The sequence below is a fragment of the Nycticebus coucang genome, chromosome 22, assembly GCF_027406575.1.
Source record: "Nycticebus coucang isolate mNycCou1 chromosome 22, mNycCou1.pri, whole genome shotgun sequence".
Lineage (NCBI taxonomy): Eukaryota > Metazoa > Chordata > Mammalia > Primates > Lorisidae > Nycticebus > Nycticebus coucang.
The window spans coordinates 21552601-21576093 of record NC_069801.1 but is presented as its reverse complement, the minus strand read 5'-3'; the positions used below and the strand labels follow the sequence as shown (position 1 = coordinate 21576093).

The 23493-nt window shown below is 51.3% G+C and overlaps 1 protein-coding gene across 7 annotated transcripts; it reads left to right on the top strand.

Moving 5' to 3' along the window:
• Window positions 1-443: 443 nt before the first annotated feature.
• On the top strand, window positions 444-21396 carry FGR (FGR proto-oncogene, Src family tyrosine kinase). Of its 7 annotated transcripts, none has more exons than XM_053575800.1 (14): window positions 444-514; window positions 2021-2148; window positions 8919-8981; window positions 9840-10069; window positions 10940-11042; window positions 12022-12120; window positions 14487-14590; window positions 14767-14916; window positions 16181-16336; window positions 16429-16608; window positions 17157-17233; window positions 17501-17654; window positions 18664-18795; window positions 18913-21396. In XM_053575800.1, exons 4-14 carry the CDS (start codon window positions 9850-9852, stop codon window positions 19119-19121), a joined length of 1584 nt encoding a protein of 527 aa, XP_053431775.1. In that variant the 5' UTR covers window positions 444-514; window positions 2021-2148; window positions 8919-8981; window positions 9840-9849; the 3' UTR covers window positions 19122-21396. The 7 variants fall into 7 exon arrangements, with proteins under 7 accessions (XP_053431775.1, XP_053431773.1, XP_053431777.1 ...); XM_053575798.1 differs by having other exon boundaries at window positions 9837-10069; XM_053575802.1 differs by lacking the exon at window positions 8919-8981 and having other exon boundaries at window positions 9837-10069.
• Window positions 21397-23493: the final 2097 nt, after the last annotated feature.

Sequence of the window (23493 nt, the reverse complement as noted above, 5' to 3'; positions counted from 1 at the left end):
AACATGGGTAAGAGCAGTCCTGCCTTTTGTTATTAAAGACCCCTCTTAACCTCCAGTTCATTGATTCTAGAAGAGCAGGTGCTTCTAGGGGGCAGGAATTTGTCTTTTTGAAGGAAACCTTTAGAAAGGCTGTGCTGGGGACTCAAGTCAGAGGGCAGGGAGAAGGTTGGGAAAGCCCCTCTCCCCCCACCACCTAGGGAAGGAGAGAAGTAGGGGTGGGCAGGTGGGGCTGAAATCTGGGGGTCCGTCCCCAAATGCTGGCAGCTGGCTTGAGGCTGGGGCGTGACTGTGAATTTTCCCCCACCGCACCCTGCTGCCTCTGCCACGCCACGCCACCTCCCCGCCACTGCTGCAATAAAAGTCAGAAGGCGGCTTCCTCCTCTCTGCCCAGCGGGGCTGGCGGCCAGCACCCGAGTTCTTCCCCCCACCCCCACCTCAACCCCACCTCGGCACTCGCAGCTGCTGGGGGCCGGCTTGCCCCAGGCGGGTCAGAAGCGGGCTCTCCGGGAGCCAGGTAGGCGAGCGCGCTAGGTGGAGCCCGGGCTGGGACCGCTATTCACGCCCAGGCTGCCCGAGGCCTTAGAGGGCTGGCGGGAAGAAAGCTTGAATTTGGGGAGAGGAAGTTTACGTTCAAAGGGACCCCTCCACCCCAAAAAGGGCCTAAGAGAGGAAAGCTGGGAACCGATAAAAGTTGGGGAGAGGGATGAAAGAATACGGGGAAAGCAGACTAACGGGACTCCCCAAAAGATCTGGTGGGAACACAGAGGAAACTTGTAAAATGAGAGAGAGAATTTGGAGACAGGGCTGAGAGTCGAGGGAGAAGGACCAAGAGGAACCCTAAAAGGATCTGGGGTAGAAAATGAGGGGACCTTGAGAACTTGGGGAGAAGCAGAGGAATCTGGGATTGGGGAACGGGGTGGGGGTACTTGGAAGGGCAGGTGAGAGAGTTTGAGGGAATGGGGTCCAGGAGAAAAATTGAGAGAGGATGAAGAAAGTGGGGGCACCGTTCTGCGGCTCCAGGAAGTTCCTCTGTCCAGAATTGGCAGAAGTCAGGGTGAAGCCTACAGCCTGCAGAGTAGGGGAAGCGGCCACGACTGCAGCGTCCAGACCTTCCCACCCCCACACTGGTGGTCAGATTTAGGTTCGGGTTCTGCACCGCGTGGGACTCCCATCTAGGAGCTAGAAGCGTGGGTCCCCACTTCCTGGGAGAGTCCCCGCCCTCAGCAGGGACGGGCCTCTGAGGGCGCCCCCTCCGGTGCGCATTGGCGGTCTGGGTCCATGCTCCCCTCAGGATCCAGGAATTGCTGGCCTCTCCGACGGAAATCCTGTCTTTGACCGCGAATGCCCACAAGGGCTGTCTCCATGGTAACGAGAGGGCGGAAAAGCGAGCGGGCACTGGGCCACTGTTGGGTTCATTGCTGGCGCAGCCCCCTCTCTGGTCACCGCCCTTGCCTCCACCCCTATTTTAAATCCTTGGTTGCGGGTGGGCTGCGGGATAGAGGAGTGAGGCGATGATGCTCACTGTTCTGGGATGTCAGGTGGGAGGTCTGCAGCTTCAGGGACTTAGTGAGACTGGGCCCTTAATTGCTTTGAAACTATAGGCAAGTTTAGGGCTTCTCAGGGCCTCGTTTTCCTCTTCTGAACTATGAGGAGAGATTATCTCTGCACTCACCCTACACCCCATGAAAATGAGGTGCAGAAAGCATCCTGAGTCTCCTTCAGCAAGCCTTTCCTTCACCTCCTCAAAAGCATGGAGGGGTACCAGGAACCCTGGGTCTCACTATTAGGGCCTCCAGGGACCTGCCTGCACACAGCTGGCATGTAATAAATAAATGTCCGTGGATCTGTCAAAGGCTCCACTAGGGAGATCAGCAGGGTTGAGATCTGTCCACACCCTCCATGGTGCCACACCGGTTGGCCACTCCTTATAAATGTAGCTTCCCAGGGATCCTTAGGGCCTTGGCATCCTCCTTTCATCTGTGATGGTGAGGGGAGACCAGACTCTGTTCCTATTTCACAGATGGGAAGATGGAGTTTGGGGAGTCAGCGACTGGCAGGGCCAGCAGTAGGGACCTGAAGTCCAGGGATCTCATCTCTAATGTAGCCACAGCTGAAGCCTGAGTCCCCACCTCCTACCTACCAAATCTGGTATGACCCTCTGGAGAGGACAATGAGGGGGAGGGGAGGAGAGCGTGGCTTCTGTTCCCTGCCAGGGTGTGAGAGTGTTTGTCTGTTCTGGGTTTTGAGTGAATGAGCATGAGCCTGTGAGCATATGCATGGGTGTTTGGGTGTGCTCTGCAGCCACCTGGGGCTCATTCAGCAGAGGAAGTGGCCAGACCTCTGTAGGCTGGGTAGGACACACACACACACTCTCTCACCCTTCCACCCCCACCCCCATCCCCAGGACTGAGGAAGGAGGAGCCAGGGACCTTCCTACACAAAGCAGACTGGGCTGGCCTAAGGTGGGACTGGGGAGGAGGCTTTTTGTCTGGCTACACTGTGGAATCTAGACCTCTGTTCCCTCAGCTCCCCCAGACTACCCACGGCTCTCATCTCCTGAAAATCCTGAGTGCCAGGCCAGGTGAGACCTAAAGACTCCTGTTTTAGAGGCTGATGTGTAGGTTTTCCACCAGCTTCAGGTGGAAAACCACTTTTACCCAGAAGAAGTGGAGAAAAATGATACCTTCAGGACCATGTGGAGGGTAAAGCTAAGCTGGCCCAGATAGGCCACCCACTGCCCCCACCTGGCCTCACCAGGGTGGTGGCAAAGTCAGACAGGGGCATGCCTTCTTAGCCCAGGGACATTCAGGAAAAGGATGATATGAGATAGAAGGAGGTTAGTGAGAGGTAAGGGCCTCAATGACAGAGCCAGGGATTCAGCCAAATGGAGGAGCTCCATGAGAGGACTGAGGGTGAGGGATGGTGTGTCAGGTCTTAGTGAGGGATGGAGTGCAGTGGGACTGCTGGTTACCTGTGGACCTTAGACTTGCTTTCTGCTCCCCTGGCTCTGGCCAGCCTGGAGCTCCGAGGAGAAGCCGGAACTCTTGCAGGATTGTGGTTTCCTGCCACTGCCAAAGTCCTGGCTCCCTTTTGGGGAAGTCCCACAGGCGGCTTGGCCAGTCAGCCCTCTCATTGCACTCTGGAAACTTCTCTTTCTTCTTAGCCCTGCCCAGCCCTGCAACACCCACCCTCTACCCCTTCTCTGTGCCCAGGGGCCTTCCTCAAGGGAAGTGAAATTTCACTGAGTACCTACTCTATGCTTGATACTTTTAGGGGCTGATGGCATTTGACACTCAGAATCAACCCTGTGAGGCAGAAATTTGTATTCTTATTATTTTTATTATTTTTTTTTTTTTCAGTTTTTTGGCACGGGCCGAGTTTGAATCTGCCACCTCCTATGGGGCCGGCACCCTACTCCTTGAGCCACAGGCGCTGCCCCTGTATTCTATATATATATATATATGTTTCTCCCAATTATAATTTATTTATTTATTTATTCATTGCAGTTTTGTTTTTTTTTTTGGCCGGAGCTGGGTTTGAGCCCACCACCTCCGGCATATGGGGCCAGCGCCCTACTCCTTTGAGCCACAGGTATCACCCCTGTATTCTTTTTTTTTTTTCTTTGAGACAGACCCTCTACCCTGGGTAGAGTGTGATGCCACAGCAACCTCCAACTCCTGGACTTAAGCGATTCTCCTGCCTCTGCCTCCCAAGTAGCTGGGACTACAGGTGCCTGCCACAACGCCCAGCTGTTTCGAATTCTTATTTTATAGGCAAAGAAAGTGCAGCTCAAAAGATGAACTCACTCACCCAATGTGTCAAGCTACTTGTCAGGCAGGGTAGAATTTGAGCCTCAATCTGTCTTTAGATCCCACAGATACTTGGGGAGTCGGAGGGATATCTTCCATCTACATCAAAGCTCTGATATGGCTCTGGGAGTGTGGACCTCAAGAAAAGATGGATAGGGTGGGTGAGAGGTAGGTTCCCTGCTGGGTGGCCTTGCTGTGATATGACAGGGTAGTGTTGGCCAGGGGCTGGGTAGGAAGAAGGACATTCACCAGTCAGGCCACATGATCACCTGCTCTGGCTTTAAAGAACACAGCACAGTATTAGGAACAAAACTCTGGAACTGAATTAATAGTCCTGGCTTTGAATCCTGTCTGGCTTGTGTGACCGCAGGCAAGTCACTCCCTCCCTAGGCACAAGAGGAGGTGGACTGATAAATGGTCTCTAGGGGCCATTCTGGCTCTGCTGCTGTGGTTCTCAGCCATGCTTGGCCACTGCACTCTGAGCAAGAGCCACACCTCATCAAGCCCTCACAATAGCTCTGCTCAGGAGATGCAGGTGCAAAAACTGAGACCCAGAGGGCTTATGTCATTCATCCAAGGTTGGAGCTACTAAAGAACAGAGTTGGGGAGGGCTACACAGGAACAGATATTGAAAGAAGGTGTGCCCTGGCTCAGGCTTGGACCTCAGCTCTGATACCCATAACCGGCTTTTGACAGTGGTGGAGGTCTGAGAGCCAACTCCTGTCAACTAGAGTCCCTGCAGTACACTGTATGCTGTGGCCACCCTTTGAACTGCTCCCTTTCTGGTGTTAGCAGGCAGCCAAGTTCAGTGCTGAGAATGGAAAGACCTGGTTTCAAATTCTGTGATTGTCTGAGAGAATTAAGTGGATATCTCTCTCTCTCACCTGTATCTGGGACTTAGAACATGAAGCACAAGGCCTGGCACACCATACGTGCTCACTAAGAGACACATTATTGATTCTACAGGACTGCAGAAAGGAACAGCGCTGGAGGTGGGCTTTGGGGCCAAATTGATTGGCACTGCATTTTAGCTTCCCTTACAGTAATCCTAGGCAACTTAATCTCTGTGCCTCAGTTTCCTCAGATGTACAATAGGGGTAGTAATAAAATCTACGCAATAGGGTTACTAAATGAGATCATGTGTGGGAATTGTTTGGCACAATGCCAGCCATTGTGTAAATGTTAAAGAAATTAGCACATTTCTACTAGTAGTCATTGCCAGCCAGATTTCTAAGAAGTCACATTACTCTGCAAACAACTGGTGCTGCCTAGGGATCCAAGCAAGGGGAGGATGAGGAGTCCTTGGGGCTATTTTGAAGAGACACCCGAGCACAGAGAAACAACTGCTCTTCTTTTATTTTCTCTTTGTCTCTTTAGTTCTCTCTCTCTCTCTCTGACTCTTTTTCATCTCTTTCTCATTTTCTGTTTCTGTCTCTCATTTGCTCTTCCTCTTCCATCCTCATTTCTGCCTCTGTCTCTCTTTGTCTCTGTTTCTTTCTGGCAGTGATGACTGGAGCCGGCTAGTTCTGGCTTAGGGAAGCCGATTCTGCGCATCTCTTCCAACCCAGCAGTCAGGAAGTCATTTTGGTAACTCTGAATCGGCCATAATGGGAGTATTTACACCATGGAAATCAGCAAATGCAACAAATCAGGGTTTTTTCCCCCCTTGGGAGTCAGTTTACTAGCACACCACACCATGGTCCTCTTCGTCTCTGCCTCTTACTTCTCTCTGGCTCTCCCCTCTTTCTCTGTGTCTCTGTATCTTTCAGCCTCTGCCTCTCTCTCTCTCTCTGCTGCTTCTTTTTCTGTCACTCCTCATCTCTTTGTTTCCTCTCACAAAACTACATAAGCATGGTTACATACATGCAGTGTGGCCTCCTCATTGCCTTGGGCCATGCAGATGCCAGACCCTGTGCCTCACATCCCCTGACCCTCAGCATATTGGTCTCCAGAGAGCCAGGCCCAGAAGGGGTTTGGTCCCCATCAAACCTGGAAGTGACAGAGTCCTAAGAGCTGCCTGTCCACCTCTGCTTGCTGACCGTACTGTCTGTCCTTCCTCGGCTCACAGAGCTTTCTGCCTCCTGAGTTCTCAGAGGCTTAGTCTCCTTTCTCCCCACACCAGGCCTGCAGAGTTCAGGGCCCCCCTTGGACTGACATAGGTCCATCGTGGCACTATACTGTATATTTGGGTATTATTGGAAATGGCAACATTGTATTGTGTGTGGACCTGGTTATGTAAGTTGGTGTTCTCCCAGAGAGCAGAGCTCTGTGTGGGTCTCTGTCTTAGGGGAGGGCTATGAATGTCCCCATGTGTTCGTATGTGCGGGTTTTCTCTATGGAGGGCTTTGCATTGTGCATACTTGCAGGAATGGCTATAAGGATCTATGTCTGTGACAGGCAACAGGGAGAGAAGTGGCTGAGAGCTGAGATTCTGGAGCCAGATGCCAGGGTATACCGTGTGTGGCATTGGACAAGTTCATTCATTCGTTCGTTCCTTCCTTCCTTCCTCCCTCCATCCCTCCCTCCTGCCCTCTCTCCTTCCCTCCTGCCCTCCCTCCTTCCCGCCCTCTCTCTCGTCTCTCTCTCTCTCTCTCTCTCTCACCTCACTCTGTCACCCTGGATAGAATGCTGTGGCATCATAGCTCACAGCAACTTCAAACTCTTGGGCTTGAGCAATCAATCCTCTTGCCTCAGCCTCCTGAGTAGCTGGACTACAGGTGCCTGCCCCCATGCCAGCTAATTTTTCTGTTTTTAGGAGAGACAGGATCTTGCTCTTGCTTAGGCTGGTCTTGAACTCCTAAGCTCAGGTGATCCACCCTCCCTGGCCTCCTAGAGTACTAGGATTACAGATGTGTAAGCCACCACACTTGGCCCCTGGACAAGTTTCTAAACCTCTCTGTGCCTCAGTTGCCTCATCCATAAGAATACTATTCAAATCATAGGGCTGTTGTGAGGATAAAATGAGGTAATATAGGTAAAGTACTTAATGTAGTGGCTGGCACATAGTAAGTGATATAAATTCCATATTTGATGTTTTTTGTTTGTTTGTTTGTTTTTTGCAATCTTTGGCAGGGGCCGGGTTTGATTCCGCCACCTCCGGTATATGGGGCTGGCACCCTACTCCTTGAACCACAGGCACTACCTATTCTTTTTTTTTTTTTTTTTTGAGCAGAATCTCACTATGTCGAGCAGAATCTCACTATGTCGCCCTCAGTAGAGTGCTGTGGCATCACAGCTCACAGCAACCTCAAACTCTTGGGCTTAAGCAATTCTCTTGCCTCAGCCTCCAAAGTAGCTGGAACTACAGGCACCCACCACAAAAACCCAGTTATTTTTTTTGTTGTTGCAATTGTCATTGTTGTTTAGCTGGCCCGGGCCGGGTTTGAACCCACCAGCCTGGGTGTCTGTGACCGGCACCCTACACACTGAGCTATGGCACTGCCCATATTTGCTATTCTTGTGGAGAGACTCTGTGTGTGTATCTTTGTGAAGATGGAGGAGGACAGGGTGTGTATATACAGGGTGTGTGTGCACTTGAAGATCTGTGGGTCCAGGAATCTGTACAGGGCAGCTTGGTGTCTCTGTATGTAGTAGCTAAGGTGACATTTGTGACTGAGAATGGGTACAAGGGGTACATGGATCTGGGTGTCAGCCCTGGGACCGTTTGAGGTGTGTGCATCTTCCTGTGAGAAGATCTTCATTCTAACCCCATAGGCTTTGTTTTCTTATAAGCCCCATCTCTCCTCTCACCAGCCCTGAAATCTCTTAGGCAGGCCCCAGCTGCCTTTCTCCCCACCACCCTACTCTCTGCCCTTCCTTAACCACTCTGCAGCATTCTGGAGCCTTTCAGACACAGTGGTTTCACCCCAGGGGAGAGGTCCTGGGGAAAAGATCTCAGCCAGGGCCTGCTGAACAGGGGCTATTTTAGGGCAGGCCTCTCACCACAGCCCGCCCCACAGTTCACCACATGGATGTCATCCCCACCCCCAACACACAGTGAAGGTTTAGCAGGGTAGGTGGGACTAGGGTGGAGGTAAGGGCACTGATGTAACGGAACCATCACATCACAGACGACTGGACTTGGTGGATCCAGGAAGGCTTCCCAGAAGAGGTGAGTGATGTTAGGTTGGAAGGGCAGGACCCTGGCAGAAGGGCAGAGGACGGGGATTTTCATAAAGGTAACTAGACTTGGGGTGGAGAGAGAGAAGTTGGGGGCCCCTATCCCTAGGGCCTTTGGATACCTTTAGGGCAAATCAGGGTTCAGTGGCTTGGTTCCACCCTGCAAGTCTCCATTCCTCTCACATCTTAAGAAACAGAACCCTGTCCCCAGTCAGTTCCTCTCTGGTGTTGCAATGATAGAGTTTCTGGCAGGGTGTGGGGGATCCTTGCTCAATGACCTGCCTGCTCTTTTGCTCAGAGGACGGAGCTGCCAGGAAAAGCTTGGCTCTTTCAAAGGACTCTGGTGGCCCCAGCTTCTGACCTGGGCCTTTTCCTGATGTGGGGATAGGAGTAGAGCTCTGGAGGTAGGTGTCCACTTTCCTCCTGCCACCAAGTGTGACCCTGAGACTAGAATTCATCCAGCCTAGGTGTGGAGCAGAGGCAGGGCTCGGGGAAGGGCTTGTGTTTAGGAGACAGTGACTGGGGCCTGTGAGTAAGCTGAGCATGCCTTGATCAAAATCCGTATGGGTCTAACATGAAAATATCTGAGTGTCCAAAGATGTTAGTCTGCTAACCAGAGACACGCATATATGTATATGTACATGTGGGTGTGCTGCTATGCTTCAGAGCTCGGGCAGATATGAGCGCCAGTATTGGTATATTGCAGTGTTGGCAAGCACAGTCATACAAATGTATGCTGTGAGTGTTGTGCGACTGTGTGCTGGTGTGTCAGGTGGATGTGAGTGTGAGAGAGCTGGTGTGGGTGGTGTGTCCTGTGTGAAGGTGGATGTGTAATGTGCCAGGAGGGGTGGGAAGGAAAATGAAGGCAGAAATCATGCAGGGGCAGAGCCCAGGCCTTCTGGCTTTCTGAAGAGGGCAGGAGCTGGGCAGCTGGCTGGCAGGAATGTTGGCAGGGCCTTTATCTTCCATGTCCTTCTGTCTCACCCTCAGGTCATTGGCCCCTCCCAAGGACCATGCCGAAACCCCACTGATCCAGGAGCAGGGGCCTGAGGGGTGAGTGGGAGGAGAGGGGACTGAGGGATTTCAGGGCTAGAAATCAGGGTGAGGGTGGCCTTACTGTGGCCCACAACTCTTCACAACCCCTCCTCCTACGAGGGCCCTGTTGCTAGGTAACAGATGGGGGAGCCAGAATGAGGCAGCTTGAGAGGCTGGAGGCTGGACCCACAACAGGAAATGGCCTTGATCCCCCTCTGCAGGGAATCTCCAGGTGCAGGCTCACAGCCTTACACTCACACAAACACAAGCAGATCCATAGACATGCGCACACACACAGAGGCAAGTACTTTGCTCCCACACAGAGTGATATACACACTCACGGACACACAAACACAAAGATAACTACTCACACAGTCCTGCATGCACTCAGACACTCACGTGTACTCACATGGTCTTACAGACGTACACACACAGACCCAAACATGCACAGAGACTTTTATACAAAGTCCTATGCACACACAGACATCCACAGAGACCTGCACACACACAGAGAAAGCAAACTCACACATATTTAGAGACACACACATACACCCACACTGAAGGAGTCACAGAAACGCAACATACCAAGGCAATAGGAAGTAAAAAATGTACAGATAAGCAGAGCAATGTCTCAGTGTAGAATGCCAGCCCCAGAGATGTTGATGGGACTTGGTGGGAAGAACACTGGGGAGGCACATACTGGGAGGCCACCACAGTGTTCAGGGCCTTAACCCCCACAGGGAGGAACCCAACCCAGGCCCGAGAGGAAAAGCCATGTGCCTGGATGAGCTTGTACATGTGTGTGCATTCTTGTGTGCATAGGGTGGTACGCCTGGTGGGGGCCCCTGAGTGAAGCATGCCTTCATTCTGTAGCAGGGAACCTGGAATGGGCTGTGTGTTCTGCAAGAAATTGGAGCCGGGGCCCAAGGAGGATGCTGGCCTGGAAGGGGACTTCAGGGGCTACGGAGCAGCAGACCACTATGGCCCCGACCCCACTCAAGCCCGGACTGTATCCTCCTTTGCACACGTCCCCAACTACACCAACTTCTCCCCTCAGCCCACCAACCCCTCCTTCCTTGATAGTGGCAACATCAGAGGCATCTCAGGTGAGTTCCATGGGCAGGAGGCAGGCACTGCCTGGACCCTGAGAGAAACTGGGGCAAGGGGAGACCTTCACTTGTCCTTCGGAGCCTCCAGTATAATGTGGGAGATACAACAACCCTACTTTCACAGTCACCCAGGCTGAGGGTGTATGGACAGCCCTACCCTCAGAAGCCTAGTCTGAGGAGGAGACACAGATCACTTCTGAGTCTGAGAGGGGCCCTTGATGACAGATGCAAGTGGTGAAGACAACACTTTTGGCCAGGCATGGTGGCTCATGCCTGTAATCCCAGCACTCTGGGAGGCTGAGGCAGATGGATGGTCTGAGCTCAGGAGTTTGACAACAGTCTGAGTAACAGCGAGACCCCATCTCTACTAAAAATAGAAAAACTAGCCAACTAGCCAGCATTGCGGCAGGCGCCTATAATCCCAGCACCTTTAGTTCCAGCTACTCCAGAGGCTGAGGCAAGAGGATCACTTGAGCCCAAGAGTTTGGGGTTGCTATGAGCTACGATGATGCCATGGCACTCTCCCCAGGGTGACAAAATGGGACTTTGTCTCAAAAAGGGAACCCACTTACCTTCTTCGGTGCCACTTCCCCTATGGGAAGTCTTCTTGGTAGGGAAGAGGAAGAGTGGACAACATGGGACTCCCCATGGTGGGAGAGAGAGGCTTAAAGGTGTGTGTCCTGAATCCCTGGGGCCAAGCTGTGGAGCTCAAATCAGAAATTCACTGAACTCCAAAGGCCTTTGGGTATGAGGGCACTGCAGCAGTGAGGAGGCACTGTGCTTGGCTGGGAAACGGGAATCTGGGGTGCAGCCCCCTTGGTGTTTCTGTCCCGTGCCCTACTCTGCTGAGTAGCCCTGACTCTGCAGGGACTGGGGTGACGCTGTTCATCGCCTTGTATGACTATGAGGCCCGGACAGAAGATGACCTCACCTTCACCAAGGGGGAGAAGTTCCATATCCTGAACAACACGTAAGTGACTAGGCTACCTAGCTCAGGGCATGGCATGTACGAGGACCCAGACAGGAGTCCTATCTATACCTGTCCTCAGAAAGCTCCAGCCTAGTTGAGGGCACTATATATGACAATAAAAACTCCAGGTGAGGCTTGGCACCTGTAGCTCAGTGAGTAGGGCACCAGCCACATATACCGAAGCTGGCGGTTTCAAGCCTGGGCTGAGCCTGCTAAAACAACAATGACAGCTGCAACCAAAAATAGCTGGGCGTTGTGGCAGGTGCCTGTAGTCCCAGCTACTGGGGAGGCTGAGACAAGAGAATCACTTGAGTCTGAGGTTGCTGTGAGCTATAATGGCATAGCACTCTATCGAGGGCGACAAAGTGAGACTCTGTCTCAAAAAAGAACAAATCAAAACCCGGGTGACTGCTACTGTACAGGGGGAACGTGAGTAACTATAGACACAAAAAGAACATCAAACGTGGTCCCTAGAGTAGTGGTGATCAGGGAAGGCTTCCTGGAGGAGGTGATTTTTAATCTGAGGCTTGAAAAATGAATAGACAGTGAAGGAGGGTAAGAAAAAAAAAAGAGAATGAGAATAAATGAGTTCTGGAAATCACCAGTTGGTTCAGTCTAGGTGGTTCATAAAGTAGGAAAGGCAGAACGAAGAGAAGAGAGGCTGGAGAGGTAGTTGGAGGGAGAGTCTGTGGGGCTTTTTAAGGAAAAAAAAGCCCAGAAGGAAATACATAGCCATTGGGGGATTTTCAGTAGGGATATAGCATAGCTATATCCCCAAAGTCCAAGCCAGCTAAGGAGTCAACAGAAGAAGCCTGGAGGCCTACATGTCCCCCAATTTATTCTTTCTGTGCAGGGAAAAACCCTCCTGGGGCAGCTTCAGTGGCTGAGGGCTGAACAGACAAAAGCCCCGGGGGCGGGGGGATGGCCAAGATGAGTCCCTGCCTGGTGCTTGCTGACCACCCCTGTTCTGTGCCTATAGTGAAGGTGATTGGTGGGAGGCTCGGTCCCTAAGCTCTGGACAAACTGGCTACATTCCCAGCAACTATGTGGCTCCTGCGGACACCATCCAGGCTGAAGAGTGAGTGGGGATGGGGCAAGGCCAGCCCTGTGGGCGGGACCCTGGAGTCCAGAGTCCAAATCTACTTCTTTGACGAGTCATTGCTCCACTCTGAGCCTATCTCCTTATCTATAATTTCATAAGTTCGTCGTGAGAAAAAGGAAGATAATAATGACAATAATAATAGTAGATCATGGTTATATGGCATGTATGTGCTCTGGGTACATGTTCTGGGTACCATTCAGAGTGCTTTCTGTGTATTAACAGAGTTAGAAACCATGATTATCCTATTTAACAAATGAAAACGGAGGCACATAGGCCAGGCATGGTGGCTCATGCGTATAATTCCTGCACTCTGGGAGCCTGAGACTGGTGAATCACCCGAGTTCACCGGGTCAAGACCAGCCTGAGCAAGAGTGAGACCCCCGTCTCTAAAAATTGCCAAGCATTGTGGCAGGCACCTGTAGTTCCAGCTATTTGGGAGGCTGAGGCAAGAGAATTGCTTGAGGCTTGGTGTCTATAGCACAGTGGTTATGGCGCCAGCAGGGTTCAAATCTGGTCTGGGTCAGCTAAACAACAATGACAACTGCAACAAAAAAGAAAAAATATCCAGCCATTGTGGCAGGTGCCTGTAGTCCCAGCTACTTGGGAGGCTGAGGCAAGAGAATTGCTTGAGCCCAGGAATTGGAGGTTGCTGTGAGCTGTAATGACAAGGCACTCTACCCAGGGCGACAGCTTGAGGCTCTGTCTCAAAAAAAAAAAAAATCCTCGTAAGGAGCTGAGTGGACGAGGGTGCTATTTGCTTGCTAAGGTGGGGAACGGGGAACACCAGAGCAGGTACAGGTACACAGGTTCTGGTGAGGACGTGTTGGATTGAGGTTCATGGAGAGTAACCTATGTGGAAGAAGCTTCCAGCAATTAAATTAGGTTGCACTTGCCCCTGAATCAGGCCAGAGAAAGGGACACCCTTTCCTAATTGGCACTAAAGACTCCTTAGTTTGTTTGTTGTAGCTTTTGCAAAGGGCACACCTGAGATGGGGAAAAATATGGGGGCTCATCAGAGTAAAGATGCTAATTAAAGCTACTAGGAGGTGAAGGAAGAGGGAAGAGAATGAAAAAAAGTTTGGCCCTAGACCCAGCTTTGGGGACAGTTACTGTAACCATTGGAGAAGTGAAGAAAACCAAGCCAGGCCAAGTCTCACAACAGCTGAGATAACAGAGAAGTTTCAGGAAACAAGTGGAAGGATGTCAGAAGCTACCACTGGATTTGGTGAGGGGCAGGGGTGTGTGACTTTGGTGAGAGATTTCTCTATGTGAACCAGAGGCCGAGGCCAGAGAGCAGAGCCTGGGAGGGAGTGGGAGGTGAGAAAGTGGAGACCCAAGTGTGAAGCACTTTTTCAAGTGAAAAGGAGGTGAGAAGATAGAGTAGAAGAATGTTGATGGCAAGGTGGAGGTTAGAGCAGTTTCTTTTGAGGAAGGAAGAGCTGTGGGCATGTTTAGAGCTTGTTGGTATAGGGAGGCTGCAGGTGGGAACTGCTCAGTGGGGTGGGGGAGAGTCTCTGAGCAGAAGGGAGTGGACAGGGTCCAGAGCTCAAGTAGGGTGAGGCCTTGAACTGGAGAGGGTGGTAGGAGGCATGAAGGAGAAGAGAGGTGATGACGCAGAAGGTAGAGTTGTTAGGGCGTCTTGCTAATGTCCACATTTTGGAGCAGTGTCATGAAGCTCCGAGACGTGCTCTGTGCAGTGTTGTAGTTAAGGGTAGTATTGCAGTTAAGAGCACAAGCCTTAGAGCCGATAGCTTGTGTTCCTGTTCTGGCAGCACTGCTTAAGAGCCATGTGGCCTTGGGCAAGTTGCTTAACCACTAGATATCCCCATTTCCTCATCTGTCTAAAGGGAGTTAATAATAGTATATAAGGCCAACCATGGTGGCTCACACCTATAATTCTAGCACTGGGGGAGGCCAAGGTGGACTGATCCCTTGAACTCAGGAGTTCAAGACAAGCCTGAGCAAGAGCAAGACTCCATCGCTAAAAATAGCCAGGCATTGTGGCAGGCGCCTGTAGTCCCAGCTACTCAGGAGGCTGAGGCAAGAGAATCACTTTAGCCCAAGAGTTTGAGGTTGCTGTGAGCTATAACGACCAAGGGCAACTCTGTCTCAAAAAAGAGAGGACTCATTGATAGGCGAGGATTGATGGAGCCTAACCTTCACTGGGCACCTACTGTGTGCATTCTACTTCTCTATAATTCTCCTGACTAGGCTGTGAAACAGGTGTATGAGAAAATTTTACATGTGAGGAAACTGAATCTTGATTTGTGAGCTGACTGTCCAGGAGGATGAGTTGGGGCTTGAACAAAGTATGCCTGATTCTCCCCTGCCCTTCCCAATAGGTGGTACTTTGGAAAGATTGGGAGGAAGGATGCAGAGAGGCAGCTGCTCTCCGCAGGCAACCTTCAGGGGTCCTTTCTCATTCGGGAGAGCGAGACCACCAAAGGTAGGGGGAGCGATGCCACCAGCCACCCTGGAGGTCCAGCAGGGCTACGGGCCGTGGGGTGCTTCTTGGTTAAGGACAAGACTGGGACCAGGTTTGAGGGGCAGAGCTAAGACTGGGACTGGGTTCTAGCGATGCGGTCTTGACTTGGGCTCTTCCAAAGTGATTCTTCCCCACAGGTGCCTACTCCCTGTCCATCCGTGATTGGGACCAGACCAGAGGTGATCATGTGAAACATTACAAGATCCGCAAGCTGGACACAGGTGGATACTACATCACCACACGGGCCCAATTCAGCTCGGTGCAGGAGTTGGTGCAGCACTACATGGGTGAGAGCAGACGCTTCAGATCCCTGAACTAACTCATTGATGTGTTGTCCAGATGGGCAGACTGCTGCCCAGAGAATGAAAGTGTCTACCAAAGTAGTAGTAGCCAGGCTAAGATTAGAACCCAAGTACTGGGGCTCCCAGACTAGGATCCTGCTCTGTGGAATTTTCAAGGACACTGCCAAGCAGCGACCCCCAGTGGAGAATTGGGCAGTTACTTGCCTCAAGTCCTCAATCTGTGGAAACTTTAGTGAGCAGGATGTGTGATCTGAATCCCCCACCAAGATACCAGAACTACTTTGTGGGCAGGCAGGGAGCCACTGTCACAGGGCCCTGAGGCGGGGGGCAAGTGAGGCTGGTCTGTACTTTGGTGAGAAACTCTGGTTGCTGTATGGAACTTGGATGCCAGGGTGCAAGGCAAAAAGAGGGGTCCATTTGGAGACAGCATCTAGGTGACAGGTGATGGCCAGCCACACTGAAGCAGTAACAGCAGAGTAAAGGAGAAACAGATGATTCTGATGCTGGCTGGGAGGCAGAACAGGCCTGACTTGATGGAGGACTAGCTATGGGGTTGAGGGGAAGGTGGGAGTCAATGCTCAAGTTTCTTTTTTTTTTTTTTTAATTGAGACAGAGTCTCACTTTGCTGCCCTCTGTAGAGTGCTTGGCATCATAGCTCACAGCAATCTCAAACTCTTGGGCCAAGCGATTCTCTTGCCTCAGCCTCCCTAGTAGCTGGGACTACAGGTGCTCACCACAACACCCAGCTATTTTCTTTTTTGTTTGTTTGTTTAGCAGGCCTGGGTCAGGTTTGAACCCACCAGCCCTGGTGCATGTGGCTGGCGTCCTAACTATGGAGCTACCGGTGCCCAGCCATGTGCTCAAGTTTCTGCCTTGATTGGTTAGGCCAAAGATAGGGTCCATGGAAGGGTGTGGGCCTCATGTCTATATCTATGCCTGGAATTCCCAAACCTATTTCTACCTGCCAGAATCCCACCTGATCCTTCAAGGCACAGCCAGAGGCTACCTCCTAGTGCTTACAGGATGGTCCCCAGTGCTGGCAGAAATCATCTCTCCCTCTAGTTGCCGCTCCCTTCCCAGGGTACCTACACGTTCACCTACTCAGGGGGCCAGCTTGCTTTCCTTCCTGGCCTGTAATCTCACCTGGGATCTAGTTCTTTAAAACTGATCTTGGGGTCTGGTGCTGGCTGAGTGGAATGAGGAGTATGGGGGGGACATCCTGCCTGTGACCTCCATTTCCTCACCCCAGAAATGAATGATGGGCTGTGCTACCTGCTCACGGCGCCCTGCACCACCATGAAGCCACAGACTTTGGGCCTGGCCAAGGACGCCTGGGAAATCAGCCGCACCTCCATTGCGCTCGAGCGCCGGCTGGGCACCGGCTGCTTCGGGGATGTATGGCTGGGTACGGAGGTCTCGGGGACCCGGGGCCAGGGGCTGAGGCGAGGGTCTAGGCTGGCGGGAAGCAGTTCCTGACCAGACGCGGCTTCTGGGCAGGCACGTGGAACGGCTGCACAAAGGTGGCGGTCAAGACGCTGAAGGAGGGCACCATGTCCCCGAAGGCCTTCCTAGAGGAGGCGCAGGTCATGAAGCTGCTGCGGCACGACAAGCTGGTGCAGCTGTACGCCGTGGTGTCCGAGGAGCCCATCTACATCGTGACTGAGTTCATGTGCCACGGTGAGGGGCGGAGTCTGGGCGGGCGGAATTCGGGGGGAAGTTGTGGGTTTCTCTGGGTACCTGGGCGGCGATCCGTAGGAGGGATGGGAAACAATGGGCAGAGTTCCAGTGAGCGGCCGGCACGTGGGACGCTACAGGTGTGCCGCGCTGGGGGCGGGGCCAAGGTAGACCGGGCGGGGTCGGGGGCTGAGTCTCTGACGTCAGGGTGAGGGGGCGGAGGTGGGGCTTGGGCAAACGAACACAGAATCTGTGATGAAGGAGGGTCTGCGAGGAGTCTGAGTTGGTTGTGCTCAGGGGGACCAAGGAAGAGAAGAAACGAGATGTGCAGAATAGGTGTCTGGCAGCACAGCCTGGGCGAGATCAACGACGGTTAGAGGTGTTCCCGCAGGATCCCGAGTGGGGGCGGATCTAGGAGAGGCGGGGTGGGGGGTTAGGGGCGACGCCAAGCTAGGACTGCGAGTTCGGGGATAGGGGCGGGGCCGAGAGAGAGTGGGCGGGCCTGAAGCTGGGAGGATCTTGCGGTTGATATTACGGATTCCTCTCGCCAGGTAGCTTGCTGGAGTTTCTCAAGGGCCGGGAAGGCCAGGATTTGAGGCTGCCCCAGTTGGTGGACATGGCAGCCCAGGTAAACTGGAACAGCACCCTTTAACTCCCAGACCTACCTTCTAATAACCTTTCACAAATCCCTGTACCTTGGAACACCTCTAGCGTAGCCCTGGGAGTGCGGCCCCGCCCACTGTATCGGTTGTGCAAACAGAGGCAGGGCACTACTTCTCTGAGCCTCAGTCTCCTCATCTGGAAAGTGGGTTTTTTCAAATGGCCCCTTGAGCCTCACGGAGGACCTGGTGCTGTGATTCCCCACGAGCTCCCATCTCTGCACACCTTCACCCAGGTGGCAGAGGGCATGGCCTACATGGAACGCATGAACTACATCCACCGTGACCTGAGGGCAGCAAACATCCTGGTGGGGGAGCGACTGGTGTGCAAGATCGCTGACTTCGGCCTGGCTCGCCTCATCAAGGATGATGAGTACAACCCCCAACAAGGTGCCCCACCTCACCCCCCAAAAGCTCCCAATGCATCAAGGAGCTGCCACAGGGCCCCACATACTCAGAAACCCTTCCTCATCTCAGATCATCTGGGGCATCCCAATCCTAACGCCGTGTGAGAGGCAATTCTGGGTTCAAATCCTAGGTCAGCCACTTACTAGCCATGTGGACTTGGGCAAGTCACCTAACTACTGTGAGCTGCCTTTCTCTTTTGTAAAATGAAAATATTCAGGCAAGAGTAAAACAGGTGTTTACTAAGCACCTGCTAAGACACTGCTATAATTCTTAAATGAGATACAACGGAGTGTAACCGTGTGAACTCTGTAGCTGGAATGCCAGCCACTCATTAACTGTGTGATCTGGGCAAGTCACTGAACTACTCAGCGCCTCCTTTTCCTCATCTGTCAAAGAAGTGTAATAATAGCGTCTGCCTCACAGGGTTTCTGTGAGGGTTAAATGAGTTAATACATGTATATCACTTAACACACTGCCTGGCCATTGTGAGAGCTACACAAGCATTAGCTGTTATTATTATGGGAACTATTACAATGGTTTGGAAAATACCCATCACTGTATGAAACACACAGTAGGTGCTGACTAGCTACCTACTATGTAGGTAGTAGGTCTGAGAGTCCTTTCTGCTATACCCAGAGACCTCCGTGCTCAGGGTCCCCAAGATCCCCATTTTTTTTTTTTTTTGAGATAGAGCCTCAAGCTGTTGCCTTGGGTAGAGTGCTGTGGCATCATAGCTCACAGCAACCTCCAACTCTTGGGCTCAAGAGATCCTCTTGCCTCAGTTTTTCTATTTTTAGTAAAGATGGGGGTCTTGCTTTTGCTCAGGCTGGTCTCGAACTTGTGAGCTCAAGCAATCCACCTGCCTCAGCCTCCCAGAGTGCTAGGATTATAAGCGTGACCTACTTCTTCCACACAAGATCCCCATTCTTAAAGTCCCAGTTGTTCCCAGAGACCTCCGCACTAATTTTCCCTTCTCCCCAAACTTTTCCAGGAGCCAAGTTCCCCATCAAGTGGACAGCCCCAGAGGCTGCTCTCTTTGGCAGATTCACCATCAAGTCAGATGTGTGGTCTTTTGGGATCTTGCTTACTGAACTCATCACCAAGGGCCGAGTCCCCTACCCAGGTTTGCTGGGAATGGGAGTGGGGGGATGCCTGGGGAAGTGGTCAAGGGGGAAACTTCCTCCTGGCTGCCCCTTTGGGAGGGGCCAGGCCTTCTGACTGAGGGAGCCTCACCTTTCAGGCATGAATAACCGGGAAGTGCTGGAAAAGGTGGAACATGGCTATCACATGCCATGCCCCCCAGGCTGCCCAGCGTCCCTGTATGAGGCCACGGAACAGACCTGGCGTCTGGACCCAGAAGAGAGGCCTACATTCGAGTACCTGCAGTCCTTCCTGGAGGACTACTTCACCTCCTCAGAACCACAGTACCAGCCCGGGGACCATACATAGCCTGCTCAGACATCAACCACCTCTCTGGTGGTGCCTACCAGCCCTTGCCAATCCCCAGGGTTCTTGTCCCGAAGAGCCCAGGCTTAGAACCCTATAGAGTCTTAGTGTGTCACAGGAGGTGGCGTGCTTTGACACCATCTAGAGCAGCCCACTCATTTTATAGGTGGGACAAATGGAGGCTCAGAGCTCATACCTCACCCACTCTGGCCACAAGAACAAGCACAAGCTCTCTCTTCCCACTTGGGCCCCTACATGCCTTGAGTCTCTCTCTCTCCTCACCCCCCTCCAATGCTCAGTTCTTGTCTAGTTATTTATAAAACCATATGTCCCTCCCCTCAGCCCCTCACTTATCTCCTTACCCTCCTGTCATCCCACTCTGGTCCAGGTGCCAAGAATTTACCTCTTACTCTCAATCTTTTGTGTTTGTAAGTTACAAAGACAGAATGTCTTTTGGGAGCCCTTTCCTGCTGAGTGGATGCTGTGGCCCAGGGCTGGGGCCCAGGCACAGGTTTGAGGGTTGCTGAGGGCTCACCACCCCTCTGAATAGCGTGTGTGTGTTTATTGGTTTTGTAAATAAGGAAAATGAAAATATGATTTCTTGAGCCATTAACTTCCCCTGAACCTTCCTTTTGGTGGTCAATGGGAGGTGGAGGGGACAGGTGTGACTATTAAGAGCAGCAGGGGAAGGTAAGAGAGTGCCCTGGTATCTACCAAGCAGCCGGTATTCAAGGTGTGGAGTTTTAAGTCACCCAGAAGTCTCACTGCTCATCTCCATGTGAATTTAGGATGAAGTGAAAGGAAGCTAGAGAAGACAAGCAGTTAGAGATAGATCAAAATGTCCCTCCATTACCTACATAGCCTTCAATCTGTGCATAATGGTTTTGCTAATTCTTTACCTGATTTCAGCCTGATTTACCATTCATTGCAGACAATAGAACAACCTTAGGTCCCCATTCCACAGGGGCAGACATGAAGGCCACAGTGAATCCTCTGCAGCTGTCAGATTCCCCAAAAATGTACAGAGGGAAGGGAGGAGAAAGGAGAGGTCTGAAGGTTAGTTCAGCCCCTTGGATCTTACTAGGGGAGCTCTGCCCCCAAGGGAGCTTTTGAAGAGGTTTGGAGGCAGTTTTGTTTGTCACAATGACTGGGGGCTCCTAGTAGCATTTAGTGGGAAAAGATCAGTGATGCTAAACAGGCTTCACTGCTGTGCAATGACAAATTGTCCTGCATCCACTCCCCCTTTGAAAAACTCTGGCAGCTGACATGCCTCCGTGTAGAAGCAAGGGAAGCAGGGAATCAGGATTCCTACCTCTCCCACCAGGAACTGTTGACCCTCTGATTTAGTAAGGGAATGGACAGGGAGTGTAGCTGGGGATCATTATTGCAAGTAGCCAACAATTACTAAGTATTGACTCCGTGAGGCATTGACCCTTTGTTAAGCAGGACCCTGGAGACACAAACACAAATAAAACCTGTCCGTGCCCTGGAGGAACAGGGAAGAAAAATAGTAATAATAATAACTTATTTGTTAAGTGTCTGCTGAATGTTGGATGTGTTCACATCCATCTTTTCTTTTAATCCGATCCTGAGCCTGGTTCTATAATTAGGCCTATCTGTAGATGAGAAAACCGAGGCTCAAGGGTTACATGATGTACCAAGCTCATAGCTGTATATGACAGCTGGGATTTGAACCTAGGTCTCACACTGAGGCTCTTGGTCTTTCTTGGACTTCATTGCCTCCAGGCTTTGGGAGGAGAGTATATCGTGTGTGTGTGTGTGTGTGTGTGTGTGTGTGTGTGTGTGTGTAAAAGGGAGAGACATCTTCCCTCTTCTAGTTATTAGTAGAAAAATTCCCTGAGGGACCCCTCGCCCCCTATATTGAGTGGCCTGAAGGAAAGGGGGATAAGGCAGCCAATGCAGATTGAGAGTTCCCTGCACCTAACCCTGTACTGGGGGGTGATAAATGCGAGAAATAATATGGAAAGAGACCAAGTGGCTGCTTAGAAAGGTTGTCATAGGTGTAGGAGCCTTAGCTGTGCACACTCTCAGGGACTAAATCTTCCTGAGGGCCAGAATTTCTGACAGACAAGACTCACAAGAGTCTGATGTGTAAGGCAGAAGACAGCATTTCTACCTACCATGAAGTAAGCAGATAAGAGCACAGCTCTGGAGCTGTCCTGCCTGGTGTGAATCTGTGTGATGTTGTGCAAGTTATTAATCTTTCCAAGCCTCAATGAACTCATCTGTGAAATAGCAATAAAATGCTCAATACCCATTAGCTCTCTTTGTCTCTACCATGTACAAATTGTTTATTCTGTGCCAGGCATCCTGCTAAGTGCATGCTGTCATTTAATCCTCACAGAACTCTATGCTGAGAAGCCTGTCACACCTTCATTTTGCTGATAATGAAGCTAAGGCACAGTGAAATAAATTGGTGTTTTCAAGGTTTGCAGAACAGAAGTTGCAAAGCAGGGGCTTACACCAAGTCTTCTGACTCCAAAATCAGTGCTGTTAGCTCTGTAGTCTTCCTGGGACCAGAATATTCTTGTCTGTTGGATAGGGCTCTTCCTGGTGCCTGGACACTCATTTGGTTTCAATATGATCCAGTGGGGCAGTGAACCATCTGGAGGTCATAGGCCCCTCACAATTCTTCAGGCCAGAGCCTCCTGAGCCTGGAATCCCTGTGCCTACTGGTTCCTGGTCTCTCTCTCTGCAGCAGCTAAATGAATTTTCCCTTGCACCCTCTTTTCTGTGAAACCTTCTGTTTCCTTCAGATAGAGCACAATGCAATTGATTAGGCTTCTGCTTTCTCAATTTCAATCACATCCTCGCCCTGCCTCCCTGAGATTACAGGCGGCAGGCGGGTCACCTTGATTGCGGGTTTGCACCGTTCACAAAACTCTTCAGTCGTTTACAAAACCATCTCTCGCCTCATTCACTCCCCCACCTGGCTCTTCTCTGTGATGCGTGGATTTTACTGGCTTAAGACTCAGAGGGCAATTTTATTTCCAAGTTCGAGGTGGGGGAGGAGGACTCCTAATTGACTAATGCTGGGTGTTTCACACGCATGGTCTAATTTGATTCTCACCACAAGGCAGGACAGAAGTGTGATTATCCCCATTTTACAAAAGAGGAAACAAAGACTCTGAGAGGCTACAACATGTGCCCAAGGTCATATACCAGATGGTAGACCCAGGACTTGAACTTGAAGTCTCATACATTCCACTGTGTCACATTTCTTTATTTGATAGAACAGTATGCAAAAATATTACATTGGCCCAGAGTCAGGCACGGGGAGGGCATGGTGCACACAGGGGTCTGGAGTAGCCCCACACATGCTGAGGGTTGTACACACAAGAGAACTAAGTCATTCATTAATTTTGCACACATCTACTGGTGTCTCCTCCAGGCTGGTCCTGTCCAGGAGGCAGAACAGTGAACAATCACAACACTTAGGGGCAAGGTCAGTCTGGGAGTCAAGCCTTGGGTATTTCTTGAAGTATGGGAAAGAAAAGTCTGCCTGATGAAGCAGCCAGAGGCTGAGGTCATCTGTAGCTGGGAAAACCGCAAGCACAAAGGCCCAGAGGTATGGTACAGCAAGGCCCATTCAGGCAAGTGCAAATAATTATGCATGGGAAGGTTGAGGAAGCAGATGAGGCGTGGAAGAAGAAGGTTAGAGGGAGGTTAGAGGCAAGCAGTAGGAGAAGAAAAAACAAGGGGTGGGCCTTCAGTTTTAGGGAAAAATTGGGAGCTTAGGACCCATCAGTGGAGTCTGTCCTGGAACCCACTGCTCTAGGACTGAACTGGGTGGATCCTCTCTTCACTCCAGTAGTTAATTGTCTCTCAGGTGCAGTATAGAAGCCTCCTCTTACCCTTCATCTGTGACTTACACATACACACACACACACAAACACACACATACACTCATCCATACCCCCTTGGATTGTTCTGTAGTGATGTCCAGGCTCTCTCTAGTGGCCATCCTCAGAAGTACACCTGAAACTGAAGGAAACTTTCCCTAAGGAGGGGAGAACCAGGCCCCTTCAGAAATTTCCAGATACAGCACTGCCTCTGCTCTCAAAGAGCTCATTATTTATTTATTTATTTATTTATTTATTTATTTATTTATTTATTTATTTATTTATTGAGACAGTCTTACTTTTGTCATCCTTGGTAGAGTGCTATGGTGTCACAGCTCACAGCAACCTTAAACTCTTGGGCTTAAGCAATTCTCTTGCCTCAGCCTCTCCAAGTAGCTAGGATTACAGGTGCCCTCTACAATGCCCAGCTATTTTAGAAATGAGGTCTCCCTCTGGCTCAGGCTGGTCTCGAACTTGTGAGTTTAGGTGATCCACCCACCTCGTCCTTCCAG